The following is a 24638-nucleotide window of genomic DNA, read 5'->3' on the forward strand; positions in this document are numbered from 1 at the left end:
CCTCCTCGCACCCCTCTTCATCTCACCCCATCAACACCAGCCTCCTCCCACCCCTCTTCATCTCACCCCATCAACACCAGCCTCCTCCCATCCCTCTTCATCTCACCCCATCAACACCAGCCTCCTCCCACCCCTCTTCATCTCACCCCATCAACACCAGCCTCCTCCCACCCCTCTTCATCTCACCCCATCAACACCAGCCTGTTCCCACCCCTCTTCATCTCACCCCATCAACACCAGCCTCCTCCCACCCTTCTTCATCTCACCCCATCAACACCAGCCTCCTCCCACCCCTCTTCATCTCACCCCATCAACACCAGCCTCCTCCCACCTCTCTTCATCTCACCCCGTCAACACCAGCCTCCTCCCACCCCTCGTCATCTCACCCCGTCAACACCAGCCTCCTCACACCCCACTTCATCTCACCCCATCAACACCAGCCTCCTCCCACCCCTCTTCATCTCACCCCATCAACACCAGCCTCCTCCCACCCCTCTTCATCTCACCCCATCAACACCAGCCTCCTCCCACCCTTCTTCATCTCACCCCATCAACACCAGCCTCCTCCCACCCCTCTTCATCTCACCCCATCAACACCAACCTCCTCCCACCCCTCTTCATCTCACCCCATCAACACCAGCCTCCTCCCACCCCTCTTCATCTCACCCCATCAACACCAGCCTCCTCCCATCCCTCTTCATCTCACCCCATCAACACCAGACTCCTCCCACCCCTCTTCATCTCACCCCATCAACACCAGCCTCCTCCCACCCCTCTTCATCTCACCCCATCAACACCAGCCTCCTCCCACCCCTCTTCATCTCACCCCATCAACACCAGCCTCCTCCCGCCCCTCTTCATCTCACCCCATCAACACCAGCCTCCTCCCACCCTTCTTCATCTCACCCCATCAACACCAGCCTCCTCCCACCCCCCTTCATCTCACCCCATCAACACCAGCCTCCTCCCACCTCTCTTCATCTCACCCCGTCAACACCAGCCTCCTCCCACCCCTCTTCATCTCACCCCGTCAACACCATCCTCCTCACACCCCACTTCATCTCACCCCATCAACACCAGCCTCCTCCCACCCCTCTTCATCTCACCCCATCAACACCAGCCTCCTCCCACCCCTCTTCATCTCACCCCATCAACACCAGCCTCCTCCCACCCCTCTTCATCTCACCCCATCAACACCAGCCTCCTCCCACGCCTCTTCATCTCACCCCTTCAACATCAGCCTCCTCCCAACCCTCTTCATCTCACCCCGTCAACACCAGTCTCCTCCCACCCCCCTTCATCTCACCCCATCAACACCAGTCTCCTCCCACCCCTCTTCATCTCACCCCGTCAACACCAGCCTCCTCCCACCTCTCTTCATCTCACCCCATCAACACCAGCCTCCTCCCACCCCTCTTCATCTCACCCCATCAACACCAGCCTCCTCCCACCCCTCTTCATCTCACCCCATCAACACCAGCCTCCTCCCACCCCTCTTCATCTCACCCCATCAACACCAGCCTCCTCCCACGCCTCTTCATCTCACCCCTTCAACATCAGCCTCCTCCCAACCCTCTTCATCTCACCCCGTCAACACCAGTCTCCTCCCACCCCTCTTCATCTCACCCCATCAACACCAGCCTCCTCCCACCCTTCTTCATCTCACCCAATCAACACCAGCCTCCTCCCACCCCTCTTCATCTCACCCCATCAACACCAGCCTCCTCCCACCTCTCTTCATCTCACCCCGTCAACACCAGCCTCCTCCCACCCCTCTTCATCTCACCCCGTCAACACCAGCCTCCTCACACCCCACTTCATCTCACCCCATCAACACCAGCCTCCTCCCACCCCTCTTCATCTCACCCCATCAACAGCAGCCTCCTCCCACCCCTCTTCATCTCACCCCATCAACACCAGCCTCCTCCCACCTCTCTTCATCTCACCCCATCAACACCAGCCTCCTCCCACCCCTCTTCATCTCACCCCATCAACACCAGCCTCCTCCCACCCCTCTTCATCTCACCCCATCAACACCAGCCTCCTCCCTCCCCTCTTCATCTCACCCCATCAACACCAGCCTCCTCCCACCCCTCTTCATCTCACCCCATCAACACCAGCCTCCTCCCACGCCTCTTCATCTCACCCCTTCAACATCAGCCTCCTCCCAACCCTCTTCATCTCACCCCGTCAACACCAGTCTCCTCCCACCCCTCTTCATCTTAGCCCATCAACACCAGCCTCCTCCCACCCCTCTTCATCTCACCCCTTCAACATCAGCCTCCTCCCAACCCTCTTCATCTCACCCCATCAACACCAGCCTCCTCCCACCCCTCTTCATCTCACCCCGTCAACACCAGCCTCCTCCCACCCCTCTTCATCTCACCCCATCAACACCAGCCTCCTCCCACCCCTCTTCATCTCACCCCGTCAACACCAGCCTCCTCCCACCCCTCTTCATCTCACCCCCTCAACACCAGCCTCCTCCCACCCCTCTTCATCTCACCCCATCAATACCAGCCTCCTCCCACCCCTCTTCATCTTAGACCATCAACACCAGCCTCCTCCCACCCCTCTTCATCTCACCCCATCGACACCAGCCTCCTCCCACCTCTCTTCATCTCACCCCATCAACACCAGCCTCCTCCCACCCCTCTTCATCTCACCCCATCAACACCAGCCTCCTCCCACCCCTCTTCATCTCACCCCATCAACACCAGACTCCTCCCACCCTTCTTCATCTCACCCCATCAACACCAGCCTCCTCCCACCCCTCTTCATCTCACCCCATCAACACCAGCCTCCTCCCACCTCTCTTCATCTCACCCCATCAACACCAGCCTCCTCCCACTCCTCTTCATCTATCCCCATCAACACCAGCCTCCTCCCACCCCTCTTCATCTCACCCCGTCAACACCAGCCTCCTCCCATCCCTCTTCATCTCACCCCATCAACACCAGACTCCTCCCACCCCTCTTCATCTCACCCCATCAACACCAGCCTCCTCCCACCCCTCTTCATCTCACCCCATCAACACCAGCCTCCTCCCACCCCTCTTCATCTCACCCCATCAACACCAGCCTCCTCCCACCCCTCTTCATCTCACCCCATCAACACCAGCCTCCTCCCACCCTTCTTCATCTCACCCCATCAACACCAGCCTCCTCCCACCCCCCTTCATCTCACCCCATCAACACCAGCCTCCTCCCACCTCTCTTCATCTCACCCCGTCAACACCAGCCTCCTCCCACCCCTCTTCATCTCACCCCGTCAACACCATCCTCCTCACACCCCACTTCATCTCACCCCATCAACACCAGCCTCCTCCCACCCCTCTTCATCTCACCCCATCAACACCAGCCTCCTCCCACCCCTCTTCATCTCACCCCATCAACACCAGCCTCCTCCCACGCCTCTTCATCTCACCCCTTCAACATCAGCCTCCTCCCAACCCTCTTCATCTCACCCCGTCAACACCAGTCTCCTCCCACCCCCCTTCATCTCACCCCATCAACACCAGTCTCCTCCCACCCCTCTTCATCTCACCCCGTCAACACCAGCCTCCTCCCACCTCTCTTCATCTCACCCCATCAACACCAGCCTCCTCCCACCCCTCTTCATCTCACCCCATCAACACCAGCCTCCTCCCACCCCTCTTCATCTCACCCCATCAACACCAGCCTCCTCCCACCCCTCTTCATCTCACCCCATCAACACCAGCCTCCTCCCACGCCTCTTCATCTCACCCCTTCAACATCAGCCTCCTCCCAACCCTCTTCATCTCACCCCGTCAACACCAGTCTCCTCCCACCCCTCTTCATCTCACCCCGTCAACACCAGCCTCCTCCCACCCCTCTTCATCTCACCCCGTCAACACCAGCCTCCTCACACCCCACTTCATCTCACCCCATCAACACCAGCCTCCTCCCACCCCTCTTCATCTCACCCCATCAACAGCAGCCTCCTCCCACCCCTCTTCATCTCACCCCATCAACACCAGCCTCCTCCCACCTCTCTTCATCTCACCCCATCAACACCAGCCTCCTCCCACCCCTCTTCATCTCACCCCATCAACACCAGCCTCCTCCCACCCCTCTTCATCTCACCCCATCAACACCAGCCTCCTCCCTCCCCTCTTCATCTCACCCCATCAACACCAGCCTCCTCCCACCCCTCTTCATCTCACCCCATCAACACCAGCCTCCTCCCACGCCTCTTCATCTCACCCCTTCAACATCAGCCTCCTCCCAACCCTCTTCATCTCACCCCGTCAACACCAGTCTCCTCCCACCCCTCTTCATCTTAGCCCATCAACACCAGCCTCCTCCCACCCCTCTTCATCTCACCCCTTCAACATCAGCCTCCTCCCAACCCTCTTCATCTCACCCCATCAACACCAGCCTCCTCCCACCCCTCTTCATCTCACCCCGTCAACACCAGCCTCATCCCACCCCTCTTCATCTCACCCCATCAACACCAGCCTCCTCCCACCCCTCTTCATCTCACCCCGTCAACACCAGCCTCCTCCCACCCCTCTTCATCTCACCCCCTCAACACCAGCCTCCTCCCACCCCTCTTCATCTCACCCCATCAATACCAGCCTCCTCCCACCCCTCATCTTAGACCATCAACACCAGCCTCCTCCCACCGCTCTTCATCTCACCCCTTCAACATCAGCCTCCTCCCAACCCTCTTCATCTCACCCCGTCAACACCAGACTCCTCCCAACCCTCGTCATCTCACACCATCAACACGAGCCTCCTCCCTCCCCTCTTCATCTCACCCCATCAACACCAACCTCCTCCCACCCCTCTTCATCTCACCCCATCAACACCAGCCTCCTCCCACCCCTCTTCATCTCACCTCGTCAACACCAGCCTCCTCCCACCCCTCGTCATCTCACCCCGTCAACACCAGCCTCCTCCCACCCCTCTTCATCTCACCCCATCAACACCAGCCTCCTCCCATCCCTCTTCATCTCACTCCGTCAACACCAGCCTCCTCCCACCCCACTTCATCTCACCCCATCAACACCAGCCTCCTCCCACCCCTCTTCATCTCACCCCATCAACACCAGCCTCCTCCCACCCCTCTTCATCTCACCCCATCAACACCAGCCTCCTCCCACCCCTCTTCATCTCACCCCATCAACACCAGCCTCCTCCCACCCCTCTTCATCTCACCCCATCAACACCAGACTCCTCCCACCCCTCTTCATCTCACCCCATCAACACCAGCCTTCTCCCACCCCTCTTCATCTCACCCCATCAACACCAGTCTCCTCCCACCCCTCTTCATCTCACCCCATCAACACCAGCCTCCTCCCACCCCTCTTCATCTCACCCCATCGACACCAGCCTCCTCCCACCCCTCTTCATCTCACCCCATCGACACCAGCCTCCTCCCACCCCTCTTCATCTCACCCCATCAACACCAGCCTCCTCCCACCCCTCTTCATCTCACCCCATCAACACCAGCCTCCTCCCACCCCTCTTCATCTCACCCCATCAACACCAGACTCCTCCCACCCCTCTTCATCTCACCCCATCAACACCAGCCTTCTCCCACCCCTCTTCATCTCACCCCATCAACACCAGTCTCCTCCCACCCCTCTTCATCTCACCCCATCAACACCAGCCTCCTCCCACCCCTCTTCATCTCACCCCATCAACACCAGCCTCCTCCCACCCCTCTTCATCTCACCCCATCGACACCAGCCTCCTCCCACCTCTCTTCATCTCACCCCATCAACACCAGCCTCCTCCCACCCCTCTTCATCTCACCCCATCAACACCAGCCTCCTCCCACCCCTCTTCATCTCACCCCATCAACACCAGACTCCTCCCACCCTTCTTCATCTCACCCCATCAACACCAGCCTCCTCCCACCCCTCTTCATCTCACCCCATCAACACCAGCCTCCTCCCACCTCTCTTCATCTCACCCCATCAACACCAGCCTCCTCCCACTCCTCTTCATCTATCCCCATCAACACCAGCCTCCTCCCACCCCTCTTCATCTCACCCCGTCAACACCAGCCTCCTCCCATCCCTCTTCATCTCACCCCATCAACACCAGACTCCTCCCACCCCTCTTCATCTCACCCCATCAACACCAGCCTCCTCCCACCCCTCTTCATCTCACCCCATCAACACCAGCCTCCTCCCACCTCTCTTCATCTCACCCCATCAACACCAGCCTCCTCCCACCCCTCTTCATCTCACCCCATCAACACCAGCCTCCTCCCACCCTTCTTCATCTCACCCCATCAACACCAGCCTCCTCCCACCCCCCTTCATCTCACCCCATCAACACCAGCCTCCTCCCACCTCTCTTCATCTCACCCCGTCAACACCAGCCTCCTCCCACCCCTCTTCATCTCACCCCGTCAACACCATCCTCCTCACACCCCACTTCATCTCACCCCATCAACACCAGCCTCCTCCCACCCCTCTTCATCTCACCCCATCAACACCAGCCTCCTCCCACCCCTCTTCATCTCACCCCATCAACACCAGCCTCCTCCCACCCCTCTTCATCTCACCCCATCAACACCAGCCTCCTCCCACGCCTCTTCATCTCACCCCTTCAACATCAGCCTCCTCCCAACCCTCTTCATCTCACCCCGTCAACACCAGTCTCCTCCCACCCCTCTTCATCTCACCCCATCAACACCAGCCTCCTCCCACCCTTCTTCATCTCACCCAATCAACACCAGCCTCCTCCCACCCCTCTTCATCTCACCCCATCAACACCAGCCTCCTCCCACCTCTCTTCATCTCACCCCGTCAACACCAGCCTCCTCCCACCCCTCTTCATCTCACCCCGTCAACACCAGCCTCCTCACACCCCACTTCATCTCACCCCATCAACACCAGCCTCCTCCCACCCCTCTTCATCTCACCCCATCAACACCAGCCTCCTCCCACCCCTCTTCATCTCACCCCATCAACACCAGCCTCCTCCCACCTCTCTTCATCTCACCCCATCAACACCAGCCTCCTCCCACCCCTCTTCATCTCACCCCATCAACACCAGCCTCCTCCCACCCCTCTTCATCTCACCCCATCAACACCAGCCTCCTCCCTCCCCTCTTCATCTCACCCCATCAACACCAGCCTCCTCCCACCCCTCTTCATCTCACCCCTTCAACATCAGCCTCCTCCCAACCCTCTTCATCTCACCCCATCAACACCAGCCTCCTCCCACCCCTCTTCATCTCACCCCGTCAACACCAGCCTCCTCCCACCCCTCTTCATCTCACCCCATCAACACCAGCCTCCTCCCACCCCTCTTCATCTCACCCCGTCAACACCAGCCTCCTCCCACCCCTCTTCATCTCACCCCCTCAACACCAGCCTCCTCCCACCCCTCTTCATCTCACCCCATCAATACCAGCCTCCTCCCACCCCTCTTCATCTTAGACCATCAACACCAGCCTCCTCCCACCCCTCTTCATCTCACCCCATCGACACCAGCCTCCTCCCACCTCTCTTCATCTCACCCCATCAACACCAGCCTCCTCCCACCCCTCTTCATCTCACCCCATCAACACCAGCCTCCTCCCACCCCTCTTCATCTCACCCCATCAACACCAGACTCCTCCCACCCTTCTTCATCTCACCCCATCAACACCAGCCTCCTCCCACCCCTCTTCATCTCACCCCATCAACACCAGCCTCCTCCCACCTCTCTTCATCTCACCCCATCAACACCAGCCTCCTCCCACTCCTCTTCATCTATCCCCATCAACACCAGCCTCCTCCCACCCCTCTTCATCTCACCCCGTCAACACCAGCCTCCTCCCATCCCTCTTCATCTCACCCCATCAACACCAGACTCCTCCCACCCCTCTTCATCTCACCCCATCAACACCAGCCTCCTCCCACCCCTCTTCATCTCACCCCATCAACACCAGCCTCCTCCCACCCCTCTTCATCTCACCCCATCAACACCAGCCTCCTCCCACCCCTCTTCATCTCACCCCATCAACACCAGCCTCCTCCCACCCTTCTTCATCTCACCCCATCAACACCAGCCTCCTCCCACCCCCCTTCATCTCACCCCATCAACACCAGCCTCCTCCCACCTCTCTTCATCTCACCCCGTCAACACCAGCCTCCTCCCACCCCTCTTCATCTCACCCCGTCAACACCATCCTCCTCACACCCCACTTCATCTCACCCCATCAACACCAGCCTCCTCCCACCCCTCTTCATCTCACCCCATCAACACCAGCCTCCTCCCACCCCTCTTCATCTCACCCCATCAACACCAGCCTCCTCCCACGCCTCTTCATCTCACCCCTTCAACATCAGCCTCCTCCCAACCCTCTTCATCTCACCCCGTCAACACCAGTCTCCTCCCACCCCCCTTCATCTCACCCCATCAACACCAGTCTCCTCCCACCCCTCTTCATCTCACCCCGTCAACACCAGCCTCCTCCCACCTCTCTTCATCTCACCCCATCAACACCAGCCTCCTCCCACCCCTCTTCATCTCACCCCATCAACACCAGCCTCCTCCCACCCCTCTTCATCTCACCCCATCAACACCAGCCTCCTCCCACCCCTCTTCATCTCACCCCATCAACACCAGCCTCCTCCCACGCCTCTTCATCTCACCCCTTCAACATCAGCCTCCTCCCAACCCTCTTCATCTCACCCCGTCAACACCAGTCTCCTCCCACCCCTCTTCATCTCACCCCGTCAACACCAGCCTCCTCCCACCCCTCTTCATCTCACCCCGTCAACACCAGCCTCCTCACACCCCACTTCATCTCACCCCATCAACACCAGCCTCCTCCCACCCCTCTTCATCTCACCCCATCAACAGCAGCCTCCTCCCACCCCTCTTCATCTCACCCCATCAACACCAGCCTCCTCCCACCTCTCTTCATCTCACCCCATCAACACCAGCCTCCTCCCACCCCTCTTCATCTCACCCCATCAACACCAGCCTCCTCCCACCCCTCTTCATCTCACCCCATCAACACCAGCCTCCTCCCTCCCCTCTTCATCTCACCCCATCAACACCAGCCTCCTCCCACCCCTCTTCATCTCACCCCATCAACACCAGCCTCCTCCCACGCCTCTTCATCTCACCCCTTCAACATCAGCCTCCTCCCAACCCTCTTCATCTCACCCCGTCAACACCAGTCTCCTCCCACCCCTCTTCATCTTAGCCCATCAACACCAGCCTCCTCCCACCCCTCTTCATCTCACCCCCTCAACACCAGCCTCCTCCCACCCCTCTTCATCTCACCCCATCAATACCAGCCTCCTCCCACCCCTCATCTTAGACCATCAACACCAGCCTCCTCCCACCGCTCTTCATCTCACCCCTTCAACATCAGCCTCCTCCCAACCCTCTTCATCTCACCCCGTCAACACCAGACTCCTCCCAACCCTCGTCATCTCACACCATCAACACGAGCCTCCTCCCTCCCCTCTTCATCTCACCCCATCAACACCAACCTCCTCCCACCCCTCTTCATCTCACCCCATCAACACCAGCCTCCTCCCACCCCTCTTCATCTCACCTCGTCAACACCAGCCTCCTCCCACCCCTCGTCATCTCACCCCGTCAACACCAGCCTCCTCCCACCCCTCTTCATCTCACCCCATCAACACCAGCCTCCTCCCATCCCTCTTCATCTCACTCCGTCAACACCAGCCTCCTCCCACCCCACTTCATCTCACCCCATCAACACCAGCCTCCTCCCACCCCTCTTCATCTCACCCCATCAACACCAGCCTCCTCCCACCCCTCTTCATCTCACCCCATCAACACCAGCCTCCTCCCACCCCTCTTCATCTCACCCCATCAACACCAGCCTCCTCCCACCCCTCTTCATCTCACCCCATCAACACCAGACTCCTCCCACCCCTCTTCATCTCACCCCATCAACACCAGCCTTCTCCCACCCCTCTTCATCTCACCCCATCAACACCAGTCTCCTCCCACCCCTCTTCATCTCACCCCATCAACACCAGCCTCCTCCCACCCCTCTTCATCTCACCCCATCAACACCAGCCTCCTCCCACCCCTCTTCATCTCACCCCATCGACACCAGCCTCCTCCCACCCCTCTTCATCTCACCCCATCAACACCAGCCTCCTCCCACCCCTCTTCATCTCACCCCATCAACACCAGCCTCCTCCCACCCCTCTTCATCTCACCCCATCAACACCAGACTCCTCCCACCCCTCTTCATCTCACCCCATCAACACCAGCCTTCTCCCACCCCTCTTCATCTCACCCCATCAACACCAGTCTCCTCCCACCCCTCTTCATCTCACCCCATCAACACCAGCCTCCTCCCACCCCTCTTCATCTCACCCCATCAACACCAGCCTCCTCCCACCCCTCTTCATCTCACCCCATCGACACCAGCCTCCTCCCACCTCTCTTCATCTCACCCCATCAACACCAGCCTCCTCCCACCCCTCTTCATCTCACCCCATCAACACCAGCCTCCTCCCACCCCTCTTCATCTCACCCCATCAACACCAGACTCCTCCCACCCTTCTTCATCTCACCCCATCAACACCAGCCTCCTCCCACCCCTCTTCATCTCACCCCATCAACACCAGCCTCCTCCCACCTCTCTTCATCTCACCCCATCAACACCAGCCTCCTCCCACTCCTCTTCATCTATCCCCATCAACACCAGCCTCCTCCCACCCCTCTTCATCTCACCCCGTCAACACCAGCCTCCTCCCATCCCTCTTCATCTCACCCCATCAACACCAGACTCCTCCCACCCCTCTTCATCTCACCCCATCAACACCAGCCTCCTCCCACCCCTCTTCATCTCACCCCATCAACACCAGCCTCCTCCCACCTCTCTTCATCTCACCCCATCAACACCAGCCTCCTCCCACCCCTCTTCATCTCACCCCATCAACACCAGCCTCCTCCCACCCTTCTTCATCTCACCCCATCAACACCAGCCTCCTCCCACCCCCCTTCATCTCACCCCATCAACACCAGCCTCCTCCCACCTCTCTTCATCTCACCCCGTCAACACCAGCCTCCTCCCACCCCTCTTCATCTCACCCCGTCAACACCATCCTCCTCACACCCCACTTCATCTCACCCCATCAACACCAGCCTCCTCCCACCCCTCTTCATCTCACCCCATCAACACCAGCCTCCTCCCACCCCTCTTCATCTCACCCCATCAACACCAGCCTCCTCCCACCCCTCTTCATCTCACCCCATCAACACCAGCCTCCTCCCACGCCTCTTCATCTCACCCCTTCAACATCAGCCTCCTCCCAACCCTCTTCATCTCACCCCGTCAACACCAGTCTCCTCCCACCCCTCTTCATCTCACCCCATCAACACCAGCCTCCTCCCACCCTTCTTCATCTCACCCAATCAACACCAGCCTCCTCCCACCCCTCTTCATCTCACCCCATCAACACCAGCCTCCTCCCACCTCTCTTCATCTCACCCCGTCAACACCAGCCTCCTCCCACCCCTCTTCATCTCACCCCGTCAACACCAGCCTCCTCACACCCCACTTCATCTCACCCCATCAACACCAGCCTCCTCCCACCCCTCTTCATCTCACCCCATCAACACCAGCCTCCTCCCACCCCTCTTCATCTCACCCCATCAACACCAGCCTCCTCCCACCTCTCTTCATCTCACCCCATCAACACCAGCCTCCTCCCACCCCTCTTCATCTCACCCCATCAACACCAGCCTCCTCCCACCCCTCTTCATCTCACCCCATCAACACCAGCCTCCTCCCTCCCCTCTTCATCTCACCCCATCAACACCAGCCTCCTCCCACCCCTCTTCATCTCACCCCCTCAACACCAGCCTCCTCCCACCCCTCTTCATCTCACCCCATCAACACCAGCCTCCTCCCACCCCTCTTCATCTTAGCCCATCAACACCAGCCTCCTCCCACCGCTCTTCATCTCACCCCTTCAACATCAGCCTCCTCCCAACCCTCTTCATCTCACCCCGTCAACACCAGTTTCCTCCCACCCCTCTTCATCTTAGCCCATCAACACCAGCCTCCTCCCACCCCTCTTCATCTCACCCCTTCAACATCAGCCTCCTCCCAACCCTCTTCATCTCACCCCATCAACACCAGCCTCCTCCCACCCCTCTTCATCTCACCCCGTCAACACCAGCCTCCTCCCACCCCTCTTCATCTCACCCCATCAACACCAGCCTCCTCCCACCCCTCTTCATCTCACCCCGTCAACACCAGCCTCCTCCCACCCCTCTTCATCTCACCCCCTCAACACCAGCCTCCTCCCACCCCTCTTCATCTCACCCCATCAACACCAGCCTCCTCCCACCCCTCTTCATCTTAGCCCATCAACACCAGCCTCCTCCCACCGCTCTTCATCTCACCCCTTCAACATCAGCCTCCTCCCAACCCTCTTCATCTCACCCCGTCAACACCAGACTCCTCCCAACCCTCGTCATCTCACACCATCAACACGAGCCTCCTCCCTCCCCTCTTCATCTCACCCCATCAACACCAACCTCCTCCCACCCCTCTTCATCTCACCCCATCAACACCAGCCTCCTCCCACCCCTCTTCATCTCACCTCGTCAACACCAGCCTCCTCCCACCCCTCGTCATCTCACCCCGTCAACACCAGCCTCCTCCCACCCCTCTTCATCTCACCCCATCAACACCAGCCTCCTCCCACCCCTCTTCATCTCACCCCGTCAACACCAGCCTCCTCCCACCCCACTTCATCTCACCCCATCAACACCAGCCTCCTCCCACCCCTCTTCATCTCACCCCATCAACACCAGCCTCCTCCCACCCCTCTTCATCTCACCCCATCAACACCAGCCTCCTCCCACCCCTCTTCATCTCACCCCATCAACACCAGCCTCCTCCCACCCCTCTTCATCTCACCCCATCAACACCAGACTCCTCCCACCCCTCTTCATCTCACCCCATCAACACCAGCCTTCTCCCACCCCTCTTCATCTCACCCCATCAACACCAGTCTCCTCCCACCCCTCTTCATCTCACCCCATCAACACCAGCCTCCTCCCACCCCTCTTCATCTCACCCCATCGACACCAGCCTCCTCCCACCCCTCTTCATCTCACCCCATCGACACCAGCCTCCTCCCACCCCTCTTCATCTCACCCCATCAACACCAGCCTCCTCCCACCCCTCTTCATCTCACCCCATCAACACCAGCCTCCTCCCACCCCTCTTCATCTCACCCCATCAACACCAGCCTCCTCCCACCCCTCTTCATCTCACCCCATCAACACCAGACTCCTCCCACCCCTCTTCATCTCACCCCATCAACACCAGCCTTCTCCCACCCCTCTTCATCTCACCCCATCAACACCAGTCTCCTCCCACCCCTCTTCATCTCACCCCATCAACACCAGCCTCCTCCCACCCCTCTTCATCTCACCCCATCAACACCAGCCTCCTCCCACCCCTCTTCATCTCACCCCATCGACACCAGCCTCCTCCCACCTCTCTTCATCTCACCCCATCAACACCAGCCTCCTCCCACCCCTCTTCATCTCACCCCATCAACACCAGCCTCCTCCCACCCCTCTTCATCTCACCCCATCAACACCAGACTCCTCCCACCCTTCTTCATCTCACCCCATCAACACCAGCCTCCTCCCACCCCTCTTCATCTCACCCCATCAACACCAGCCTCCTCCCACCTCTCTTCATCTCACCCCATCAACACCAGCCTCCTCCCACTCCTCTTCATCTATCCCCATCAACACCAGCCTCCTCCCACCCCTCTTCATCTCACCCCGTCAACACCAGCCTCCTCCCACCCCTCTTCATCTCACCCCGTCAACACCAGCCTCCTCCCACCCCTCTTCATCTCACCCCATCAACACCAACCTCCTCCCACCCCTCTTCATCTCACCCCATGAACACCAGCCTCCTCCCACAAGTGGAAACATCTTCTCTATGTCTACCCTATCGAACCCCTTCATAATCTTAAAGACCTCTATCAGGTCACCCCTCCTCCTATATCCGTCCCAATCGACCCTTTAGGAGCACGTGATTAATTGAAAGACTTTTCCAATACAGGGGACTCGCACTTCCTGATCAATATCCAGTGACCCATCCTAGATTGTGCGTAGAAGAGGGAAAGACAGACTCCCATTTCTCCAGCGCCTTTCACCACCTCAGGACGTCCCAAAGTACTTCGCAGCCAATGAAGGACTTTTTTTGAAGTGTGGTCACTGTTGTAATGTGGGAAACACAGCAGACAATTTGCGCACAGCAAGCTCCCACAAACAGCAATGTGATAATGACCCAGATCATCTGTTTTTTAGTGATGTTGGTTGAGGGATTAATATTGGCCCCAGGACACCGGGGAGAACTCCCCCCCTGCTCTTCTTCCAATAGTGGCCGTGGGATCTTTTACATCCACCTGAGGGAGCAGAGGAGGCCTCGGTTTAACATCTCATCCGAAAGACGGCGCCTCCGACAGTGCGGCGCTCCCTCAGTACTGCCCCTCCGACAGTGCGTCGCTCCCTCAGTACTGCCCCTCCGACAGTGCGGCGCTCCCTCAGTACTGCCCCTCCGACAGTGCGGCTTTCCCTCAGTACTGCCCCTCCGACAGTGCGGCGCTCCCTCAGTACTGCCCCTCCGACAGTGCAGCGCTCCCTCAGTACTGCCCTCCGACAGTGCGGCGCTCCCTCAGTACTGCCCCTCCGACAGTGCGGTGCTCCCTCAGTACTGCCCCTCCGACAGTGCAGCGCTCCCTCAGTACTGCCCCTCCGACACTGCGGCGCTCCCTCAGTACTGCCCCTCCCACAGTGCGGCGCTCCCTCAGTACTGCCCCTCCGACAGTGCAGCGCTCCCTCAGTACTGCCCCTCCGACATTGCGGCGCTCCCTCAGTACTGCCCCTCCGACAGTGCAGCGCTCCCTCAGTACTGCCCCTCCGACAGTGCAGCGCTCCCTCAGTACTGCCCCTCCGACAGTGCGGCGCTCCCTCAGTACTGGTACCGGAGAGTGTCAGCCTGGATTATGGGGCTCAAGTCACTGGAGATGGGGCTCGAACCCACGGCCTTCTGACTCAGAGGCGAGAGAGTGTGGGAGAGAGAGTGTGGTAAACCCACTGTGCCAGGGAAGACACCAAGATGTGGAGTGAGGTCGAATCGCTTCTGGCCGCAGTTCCCCCCTTGGTGGAATAGCCGGTCGCCTCTCAGTGAGAAATGTTCACATGGGCAAGATGCCGGGGGAGTGGGGGGAGGGCCGGATAATCCCCGGGGAATCTGTAGCTCAAATAGTCGACACCCAAACTGCTGCAGGGGGGAGAATTACATCACGGCTTTACATTAAATGGAATGAAATATTAACTCGCACTTCCGACTTCGGAAGAACTGTTTTTAATTCCTTACCGGTGGCTCCAAGAATGAGCAGCGAGAGGAGAATGACGTTCATCATTTACTGCATCCCAGGGCCTGTTTAATGAGAAAATGGAGAATGTTACATTACTCAGGTTAGGGTCAGGGGTTAGGGTCAGCGGTGAGAGTCAAGGGTGAAATGTCAGGGATGAAAGGTCAGGGGATTAGGGTCAGGGGTTAGGGTCAGGAGTTGGTTCATGGGTTAGGGTCAGGGGGATAGGGTCAGGGGTGAGGGTCAGCGGTTAGGGTCAGGGGATAGGGTCAGGAGTTAGGGTCAGGAGTTAGGGTCAGGGAAAGGCTCAGGGATAGTGTCAGGGATTAGGTTCAGGGGGTTAGGGTCAGGGGGTTAGGGTCAGGAGATAGGGTCAGGGGATAGGGTCAGGGGATAGGGTCAGGGGTTAGGGTCAGGGGTAAGGGTCAGGGGATAGGGTCAAGGGATAGGGTCAGGGTCAAGGGATAGGGGCAGGGAATAGGGTCAGGGAGGGATAGGGTCCGGGAGGGTTAGGGTCAGGGGTTAGGGTTAGGGTCAGAGGTTAGGGTCAGTGGTTAGGGTCAGGGGTTAGGTTCAGGGGGTTTTGGTCAGGAGGTTTGGGTCAGGGAGAGTTAGGGTCAGGGGTTAGGGTCAGGGGATAGGGTCAGGGGTTAGGTTCAGGGGTTAGGGTCAAGGGTTAGGGTCAGGGGTTAAGGTCAGGGGTTAGGGTCAGGGGTTAGGGTCAGGGGTTAGGGTCAGGGTCAGCGGCTATGGTCAGGGGGTTTGGGTCAGGGGGTTTGGGTCAGGTTTAGGGTTAGGGTTTCCCTGAGTTCTGCCCATCCGACCTTGCAGCGCTCCCTCAATACGGACCAATTAGTCCCACTCCCCCCTGCTCTTTCCCCACAGCCCTGTGAATTTTTCCCCTTCAAGTATTTCTCCAATTCCTCTTTTGAAAGTTACTATTGAATCTGCTTCCATCGCCCTTTCAGGCAGCGCGTTCCAGATCACAACAACTTGCTGCGTAAAAACAATTCTCCTCATCTCCCCCTCTGGTTCTTTTACCGATTATCTTCAATCTGTGTCCTCTGGTTACCGACCCTCCTGCCACTGGAAACAGTTTCTCCTTATTTACTCCGTCAAAACCCTTCATGATTCTGAACACCTCTATTAAATCTCCTCTTAACCTTCTCTGCTCTAAGGAGAACAACCCCAGCTTCTCCAGTCTCTCCACATCACTGAAGTCCCTCATCCCTGGGACCATTCTGGTCAATCTCCCCTTAACCTTCACTGCTTTAAGGAGAACAATCCCAGCTTCTCCAGTCTCTCCACATCACTGAAGTCTCTCATCCCTGGAACCATTCTGGTCAATCTCCCCTTAACCTTCTCTGCTCTAAGGAGAACAACCCCAGCTTCTCCAGTCTCTCCACATCACTGAAGTCCCTCATCCCTGGAACCATTCTGGTCAATCTCCTCCTTAACCTTCTCTGCTCTAAGGAGAACAACCCCAGCTTCTCCAGTCTCTCCACATCACTGAAGTCTGAAGTCTCACATCCCTGGGACCATTCTGGTCAATCTCCCCTTAACCTTCTCTGCTCTAAGGAGAACAACCCCAGCTTCTCCAGTCTCTCCACATCACTGAAGTCCCTCATCCCTGGAACCATTCTGGTCAATCTCCTCCTTAACCTTCTCTGCTCTAAGGAGAACAACCCCAGCTTCTCCAGTCTCTCCACGTGACGGAAGACCCTCATCGCTGGGATTATTCTGGTCAACCTGCGACGAGCGGATTCTCGGAATGAGTCAGAAGATGACTGGGGTTGATCTGTCACGTCCTGAACTGAATACTGATTTAGAGCGAGTCGCAACGGAAATTACCGGCGGTGCAACAGAACCAGGGCGAGAATGCAAGCCACCGCACGCCCTGCTACAAAGCAGCAAAACATGCGAGCGAGCGAGCTTACAGATTCGCAGCCGCACCCCCCCCCCCCCCCCATCAGAAAACTGGTGCAGCTTGAGCAGGTGCTGGAGATTAAAATCAGCGGGGACATCTTGCAGTGAGCGTGGAGCTCAAACGCCCGCCTCCCCGATCCTGTCACCTTCCCCCATGGCCGATATTAACAGAACGACAGACTCGCATCTCTCCAGCCCCTTTCACCCACCTCAGGACGTCCCGAAGCGCTTCACAGCCAATAAGGGACTTTTTTTGAAGTGTGGTCACTGTTGTAATGTAGGCAATGCAGCAGCCAATTTGCGCACAGCAAGATCTCACAAGCAGCAATGTGATAAAGACCCAGGTCATCTGTTATTAGCGATGTTGGTTGAGGGATGAATATTGGCCTCAGGACACCGGGGAGAATTCCCCCCTGCTCTTCTTCCAAATAGTGGCCATGGGATCTTTTACGTCCACCCGAGAGGGCAGATGGGGCCTCGGTTTAACGTCTCATCTGAAAGACGGCCCCTCTGACAGTGCAGCATTCCCTCAGTACTGCCCCTCTGACAGTGCGGCACTCCCTCAGTACTGCCCCCTCCAACAGTGCGGCGCTCCCTCAGCACTGCCCCCTCCGACAGTGCGGCACTCCCTCAGTACTGCCCCCTCCGACAGTGCGGCCCCTCCCTCAGTTCTGCCCCTCCGACAGTGCGGCGCTCCCTCAGTACCGCCCCCCCTCCAACAGTGCGGCACTCCCTCAGTACCCTCCCTCCGACAGTGCGGCACTCCCTCAGTACTGCCCCCTCCGACAGTGCGGCGCTCCCTCAGTTCTGCCCCTCCGACAGTGCGGCACTCCCTCAGTACCGCCCCTCCGACAGTGCGGCACTCCCTCAGTACTGCCCCCTCCGACAGTGCGGCGCTCCCTCAGTACTGCCCCTCCGACAGTGCGGCATTCCCTCAGTACTGCCCCTCCGACAGTGCGGCGCTCTCTATGTACTGCCCCTCCGACAGTGCGGCACTCCCTCAGTACTGCCCCCTCCGACAGTGCGGCATTCCCTCAGTACTGCCCCTCCGACAGTGCGGCACTCCCTCAGTACTGCCCCTCCAACAGTGCCGCATTCCCTCTGTACTGCCCCTCCGACAGTGCGGCGCTCCCTCAGTACTGCCCCTCCGACAGTGCGGCGCTCCCTCAGTACTGCCCCTCCGACAGTGCGGCACTCCCTCAGTACTGCCCCTCCGACAGTGCGGCGCTCCGTCAGTACTGCCCCTCCGACAGTGCGGCACTCCCTCAGTACCGCCCCTCCGACAGTGCGGCGCTCCCTCAGTACTGCCCCTCCGACAGTGCGGCACTCCCTCAGTACCGCCCCTCCGAAAGTGCGGCGCTCCCTCAGTACTGCCCCTCCGACACTGCGGCGCTCCCTCAGTACTGCCCCTCTGACAGTGCGGCGCTCCGTCAGTACTGCCCCTCCGACAGTGCGGCACTCCCTCAGTACCGCCCCTCCGACAGTGCGGCACTCCCTCAGTACTGCCCCCTCCGACAGTGCGGCGCTCCCTCAGTACTGCCCCCTCCGACAGTGCGGCATTCCCTCAGTACTGCCCCTCCGACAGTGCGGCGCTCTCTATGTACTGCCCCTCCGACAGTGCGGCACTCCCTCAGTACTGCCCCCTCCGACAGTGCGGCATTCCCTCAGTACTGCCCCTCCGACAGTGCGGCACTCCCTCAGTACTGCCCCTCCAACAGTGCCGCATTCCCTCTGTACTGCCCCTCCGACAGTGCGGCGCTCCCTCAGTACTGCCCCTCCGACAGTGCGGCGCTCCCTCAGTACTGCCCCTCCGACAGTGCGGCGCTCCCTCAGTACTGCCCCTCCGACAGTGCGGCGCTCCGTCAGTACTGCCCCTCCGACAGTGCGGCACTCCCTCAGTACCGCCCCTCCGACAGTGCGGCGCTCCCTCAGTACTGCCCCTCCGACAGTGCGGCACTCCCTCAGTACCGCCCCTCCGACAGTGCGGCGCTCCCTCAGTACTGCCCCTCCGACACTGCGGCGCTCCCTCAGTACTGCCCCTCTGACAGTGCGGCGCTCCGTCAGTACTGCCCCTCCGACAGTGCGGCACTCCCTCAGTACCGCCCCTCCGACAGTGCGGCACTCCCTCAGTACTGACACTGGTTAATATTTCCGTGTTTTAAGTATTGGGAAAGAACAAGTCTAAAGCTGGGTAGAACGGAAAGGCAATCAGTCTATAACTAGAGTGATATTTCCTTTCACCGCACCACAGATATGCTTTAAAAGCTCGTGTTATTAAAGTTACTGATAAGACAAGTGATTGATTCCCGACCTTTGCCATAGTTATCTGATATCTTTAGTTTAGCTTTTTCACCTCGAATTTCCTCCCCATCTCCCTCCCCCACCAGCCTCCCATTGCACGGGGTTACAGGGCAGAGTGGACGGACAACGTCCCCAAACCCGCAACACAGACCCCACATTTATACTCCTTCTCTCTCACACTCCCTCTCTCTCTCTCCCCCTCTCTCAATTCAATTCAATTCAATTCAAATCGCTTTATTGGCATGACAAGGTACATCTTATGTTGCCAAAGCATCGAAAAACATTCATGTTTGTTCACAAAAATACAGATCTATCCATACAGTGTATAAACAGATATATCCCTGAGTGTATAAATATACATTCGTATAATTTGTATATACTCTTTTCTTATATTTAGTGGTTGTCCCTCTGTTTATGGCAAGCTGTAACATAGTGTGCCGCTAGTGCTACACAATTTCTCTCTTCCCCTAGTAGGTATGGGAGTTTTTGGTCGTCATTCAAATTTCTGAATTCCGGGCATATTTGTGTGAATTTTGGGTAGAAATTCTCCCTGATGCCCTGATATTTTCTACAAGCTGTGAGGAAGTGCATCTCTGTCTCCACCACTCCCTGACTGCAGTGACAGCATACCCGATCATCTCTTGGTAGCCGGGTCTGTCTGCCTGTGTCTACCTTTTTCGATCGCCAGGTTATGTTCACTAAGTCTGTACATTGTCAAGGTTTTTCTCAGTTTGCTATCCTTTACCATGGTCAGGTAATCAGCCATGTTGTATTGTCTGTTTAGGGCCAAGCAGCAATTGAGTTTGCTTTGGGTTTTTGTTGTTTCTGCCCAATATGACAGATATTTTTCCTTTTGCTTAGCGACGATTGTGTTGGGGCGAATTCTTTGTGTTACGCTGTCACTGTCCTGGGGCTGGTTATTGTTAGTAGTGTTAGTAGTTACTTCACTGAGTCCCAGGACTAGTTGACTGAGGGTATTCTTCTTTATGGTCCTCTCTTGGCATTTCAGGGCTTCGTAATGATAGCATTGGGGGTTGCTCATTTCTAGGTGTCTCCAAAATTTGGTGGCTCTTTTTTGGATAGTGATTATTAATGGATATTGGCCTAGTTCTGCCCTGCATGCATTGTTTACGGTTTTCCTTTGAGTCCGGAGGATACTTTTACAGAATTCTGCATGTAGGATCTTGTTAAGTATGTGTATTGTATTGAACAATTAACACAAAGACTTAAACGTATAACTCAAACAGGTCTTTACTGGTTGGAGGTAGGGACTGCACGTAGGTCTTTACTTCATGCCCACAGGCGGGAACTGAGGGGAGATCAGTACCCACAGTACTATTTATACCCCTATGGCCAGGAGTGGTACTGCGTATCACTACGCCCTACAAGTAGTGCAGTCCTGTCCATAGGTTCAAAGTAGCACACATATTACATACACAACATTCCTCCCTTCCTAGCTTTACAGTCATCTCCCCATTTAACATAACGTAATAACATATATACATATATAACTTCAGGTTTACATAACAGAATAACATAGATACATAGATAACTTCATGTCAAAACAGATCACAGATTCAGTCTCTGCGGAAAACAGTTCACAGATTCAATCTCTGTGGTGTAGTCGGTTCACGTTGCTGGAGTGACTCATTCAATAGTCCTTCCATGGATTTAACAGTTTGAACTTCCGAACTGAATTGGCTCCGTTCGGAGGGACCACGTGTGTGATCTGGTAGAGGTAATAATGGTTCAGATGGGTCATCTTCTGTTTCGACTTTTCCTTTTCTGCTTCTTGGAGACTCTCTGGGCTCCACTGTCAGCTGCCAGCTGCATGCGCAGTTCCTCCTTCTCTTCCTCCTTTTTCCGTAGTCGAGCCACCTTCTCCCGATGTTCCGTAGACTTTCGGTGCTCCTCCATGATTTCTGTATGGTGGGAGTCGAAGTTACAAGTTGGGCAGGACAGGACATAGTAATATTCGGTGTCATCCTGATCTAGGCCAGCGAGAGGGTCTTCTATTTCCTCCATACCCAGCTGGGCGTTAGCCAGCTTTTGTTCCAAGTCCAGACATCTTTCCTGAAGAGACTTCTTCATGCGTACCTCTTCATCCAGCTTTTTCTGGGCTTTCAGCAAGTCGTTTACTAATGACCTCATTTGAGATTTTACTACTTCAACTTCTTTTGGAGATTGATTGATCGGACTATTCAATCCCATCCTCGTCGCCAGTGTTAAGTATGTGTATTGTATTGAACAATTAACACAAAGACTTAAACGTATAACTCAAACAGGTCTTTACTGGTTGGAGGTAGGGACTATACGTAGGTCTTTACTTCATGCCCACAGGCGGGAACTGAGGGGAGATCAGTACCCACAGTACTATTTATACCCCTATGGCCAGGAGTGGTACTGCGTATCACTACGCCCTACAAGTAGTGCAGTCCTGTCCATAGGTTCAAAGTAGCACACATATTACATACACAACAGATCTCAATTGGGTGTTTGTCCCATTTTGCAAATTCTTGTGTTAGCGATCCCCACACCTCACTTCCATAGGGTGCAATTGGTTCAATTACTGATTTAAAAATTTTGAGCCAAATGCTAATTGGGATTTCTATTTGGATTGATTTTTAAATGGCATAGAAAGCCCTTCTAGCTTTCTCTTTCAGTTCATTCACTCTCACTCTCCTTCTCTCTCTCTCCTTCTCTGCCTCTTTCTCTCTCTCTCTCTCTCTCTCACTCTCCTCTCTCACTCTCTCTCTCTCACTCTCACTCTCTCTCTCTCTCTCTCTCACTCTCTTTCTCTCTCTCTCACTCTCTCACTCTCTTTCTCTCTCTCTCACTCTCAATCTCTCACTCTCTCTCACTCTCAATCTCTCTCTCTCTCTCACTCTCTCTCTCTCACTCAGTTCAGTTCAGTTCAGTTCAGTTCAAATGCTTTATTGCATGAAAGTTTACAGAGAACCATATTGCCAAAGCTTACATAGCAAAAAGGTACAGTTTTCCAACATTCTGTAGGTGTCAATCGATTTGACATTTGTTGGGTACATACAATATTACTTTTAAACAATATTAATTTTAAACAGTCTTTCTACTTCATTTGGTACGTTCAATATTAATTTTAAACAGTCTTACTTTTAAACAGTCCTCAGGTTGTGACATGTTGTTACATATTTGGCCCCAAGGTATGGTCTGTCTCCTTCTCCTAGGACTAATCTCAATTTTGACAGATCATCCAATTCCTTGAAATCTGGGGTTGTTTGGCTTAGCTTGTTGAATAATATGTTTCTTGATGTGTTGAATTTTTCGCATTTTAGGAGGAAATGCATTTCTGTTTCAACCTCGCCAGCCAGACATTGATCGCATATTCTATTCTCTCTAGGCTGCCAGGATTTCTTGTATCTGCCTTTTTCAATTTCCAGTTGGTGGTCGCTTAGTCTGTACCTGGTGAGGGTCTGTCTCTGTTTTGTGTCTCTGATGGTCGTGAGGTAGTCTGCCAGTTTATATTCTCTTTTTAGGGCCCGGTAACATTCTAATCTGCTTTGGCTTTCGGTTATTTTGTTCCAATGTTCCAGGTAGGTTTCTTTGCATTTTTAATGATTTGGTTCACTCGGATTGGTGTTTGGACGGCTGTGTTGGTCTGGGGCTGGTCAGGGTCCGGCTGAGTACTTAGTTTCAGTAGCAGCTGACTCAGGGGACTCTTTTCTGGGTTTAGCTCTTGGGTCTGAAAGGCTTTGAAATGAAGGGTGTCTGGGGAGCTAGATTTGAGGTGATTTAGGAAGTTTAGTGCTCGTTTTTGGATGTTTATTATCAGTGGGTATCTGCCTAGTTCGGCTCTGCATGCATTTGTTGGCGTTTTTCTTTGGGTGCGAAGGATGCTTCGGCAGAATTCTGCATGTAGGGCTTCTATTGTGTGTTTTTCCCATTTAGTGTAGCTTTGGTGATTTAGCGGGCCCCATACTTCACTACCGTACAGTGCAATGGGCAGGATTATGCTGTCAAATATTTTGAGCCAGATTTTGATTGGATTTGGATGTTGTAGAATTGTCTTTTTATTGCATATAGGGCTCTTCGGGCTTTTTCTTTTAGTGCATTCACTGCTATGCTGAAGCTCCCTGATGCTGTAATAGTTAGACCAAGGTAGGTGTAGCTCATAGTGTGTCCTATAGTGGTATCACTGAGGGTAAACTGGTATTTGTTTTCCTGACATCTGGGCCTTTTTTGAAAAATCATGATGTTGGTTTTCTTTAGATTTACTGTTAGAGCCCAATTTTGGCAGTATTTGTCGAGTAGGTCTAGTTGTTGCTGTAATCCCTGTTCTGTGGGAGACAGCAGAACCAGGTCGTCCGCATAGAACAGGGATTTCACTTCTCCATCCAGGAGACGGAGACCTGGTGACTCGCTTTGCTCCAGCATGTCTGCTAATTCATTTATGTATATGTTGAACAGGGTCGGGCTCAAATTGCAGCCCTGCCGGACGCCTCTTCTCTGGGTGAAGAAATCGGTGCGTTTGTCTCCAATTTTGACCCGCATTTGTTTTTCAGATACATTGATTTAATAAGGTCATAGACTTTGCCCCCTATTCCACACTGAAGAAGTTTATAATAGAGCCCTTCGTGCCATATAGAGTCAAAGGCTTTCTTGAAGTCGATGAAACAGGCGAATATTTTCCCATTTTTTGTTTGGTGTATATGTTTTTCAATGAGGGTGTGAAGGGTATAGATATGGTCGGCGGTGCGGTGTTTTGGAAGAAAGCCTATTTGGTTTTTTCTGAGGATATTATGTTTGTTAAGAAAATCAAGTAATCTACTATTTAGAATACTGCAGAATAACTTCCCTAGACAACTATTGACACAGATGCCGCCGTAGTTATTTGGGTCTGATTTGTTTCCACTTTTATATATGGGGGAGATTAGTCCTTGGCACCAGATATCGGGAAAACAGCCTGAACGTAATATGATGTTGAATAATTTGAGTACCGCACCCTGCATCTCCATATTGCTGAACTTGAGCATTTCATTTTTGATGTTGT

At 55.4% G+C, this 24638-nt stretch overlaps 2 protein-coding genes across 2 annotated transcripts in view; both read left to right on the forward strand.

Annotated features, from left to right (window-relative positions):
- Positions 1-17160, forward strand: part of LOC147085196 (scavenger receptor cysteine-rich domain-containing group B protein-like) — a 177928-nt gene extending 160768 nt beyond the window's left edge. The window contains exon 6 of the mRNA XM_085979184.1: positions 17086-17160. Within this exon, the coding sequence (XP_085835310.1) occupies positions 17086-17160 (75 nt within the window). The remainder of the gene's footprint in view (positions 1-17085) is intronic.
- A 103-nt stretch (positions 17161-17263) lies between these two features.
- LOC147085197 (uncharacterized) overlaps positions 17264-24638 on the forward strand; it is a 54098-nt gene continuing 46723 nt past the window's right edge. The window contains exon 1 of the mRNA XM_085979130.1: positions 17264-17415. Coding sequence (XP_085835256.1) covers positions 17264-17415 — 152 coding nt within the window. The remainder of the gene's footprint in view (positions 17416-24638) is intronic.

This window comes from Somniosus microcephalus, unplaced genomic scaffold, assembly GCF_052327205.1.
Source record: "Somniosus microcephalus isolate GS21.2 unplaced genomic scaffold, FLI_Smic_1.0 unresolved_chr8, whole genome shotgun sequence".
NCBI lineage: Eukaryota > Metazoa > Chordata > Chondrichthyes > Squaliformes > Somniosidae > Somniosus > Somniosus microcephalus.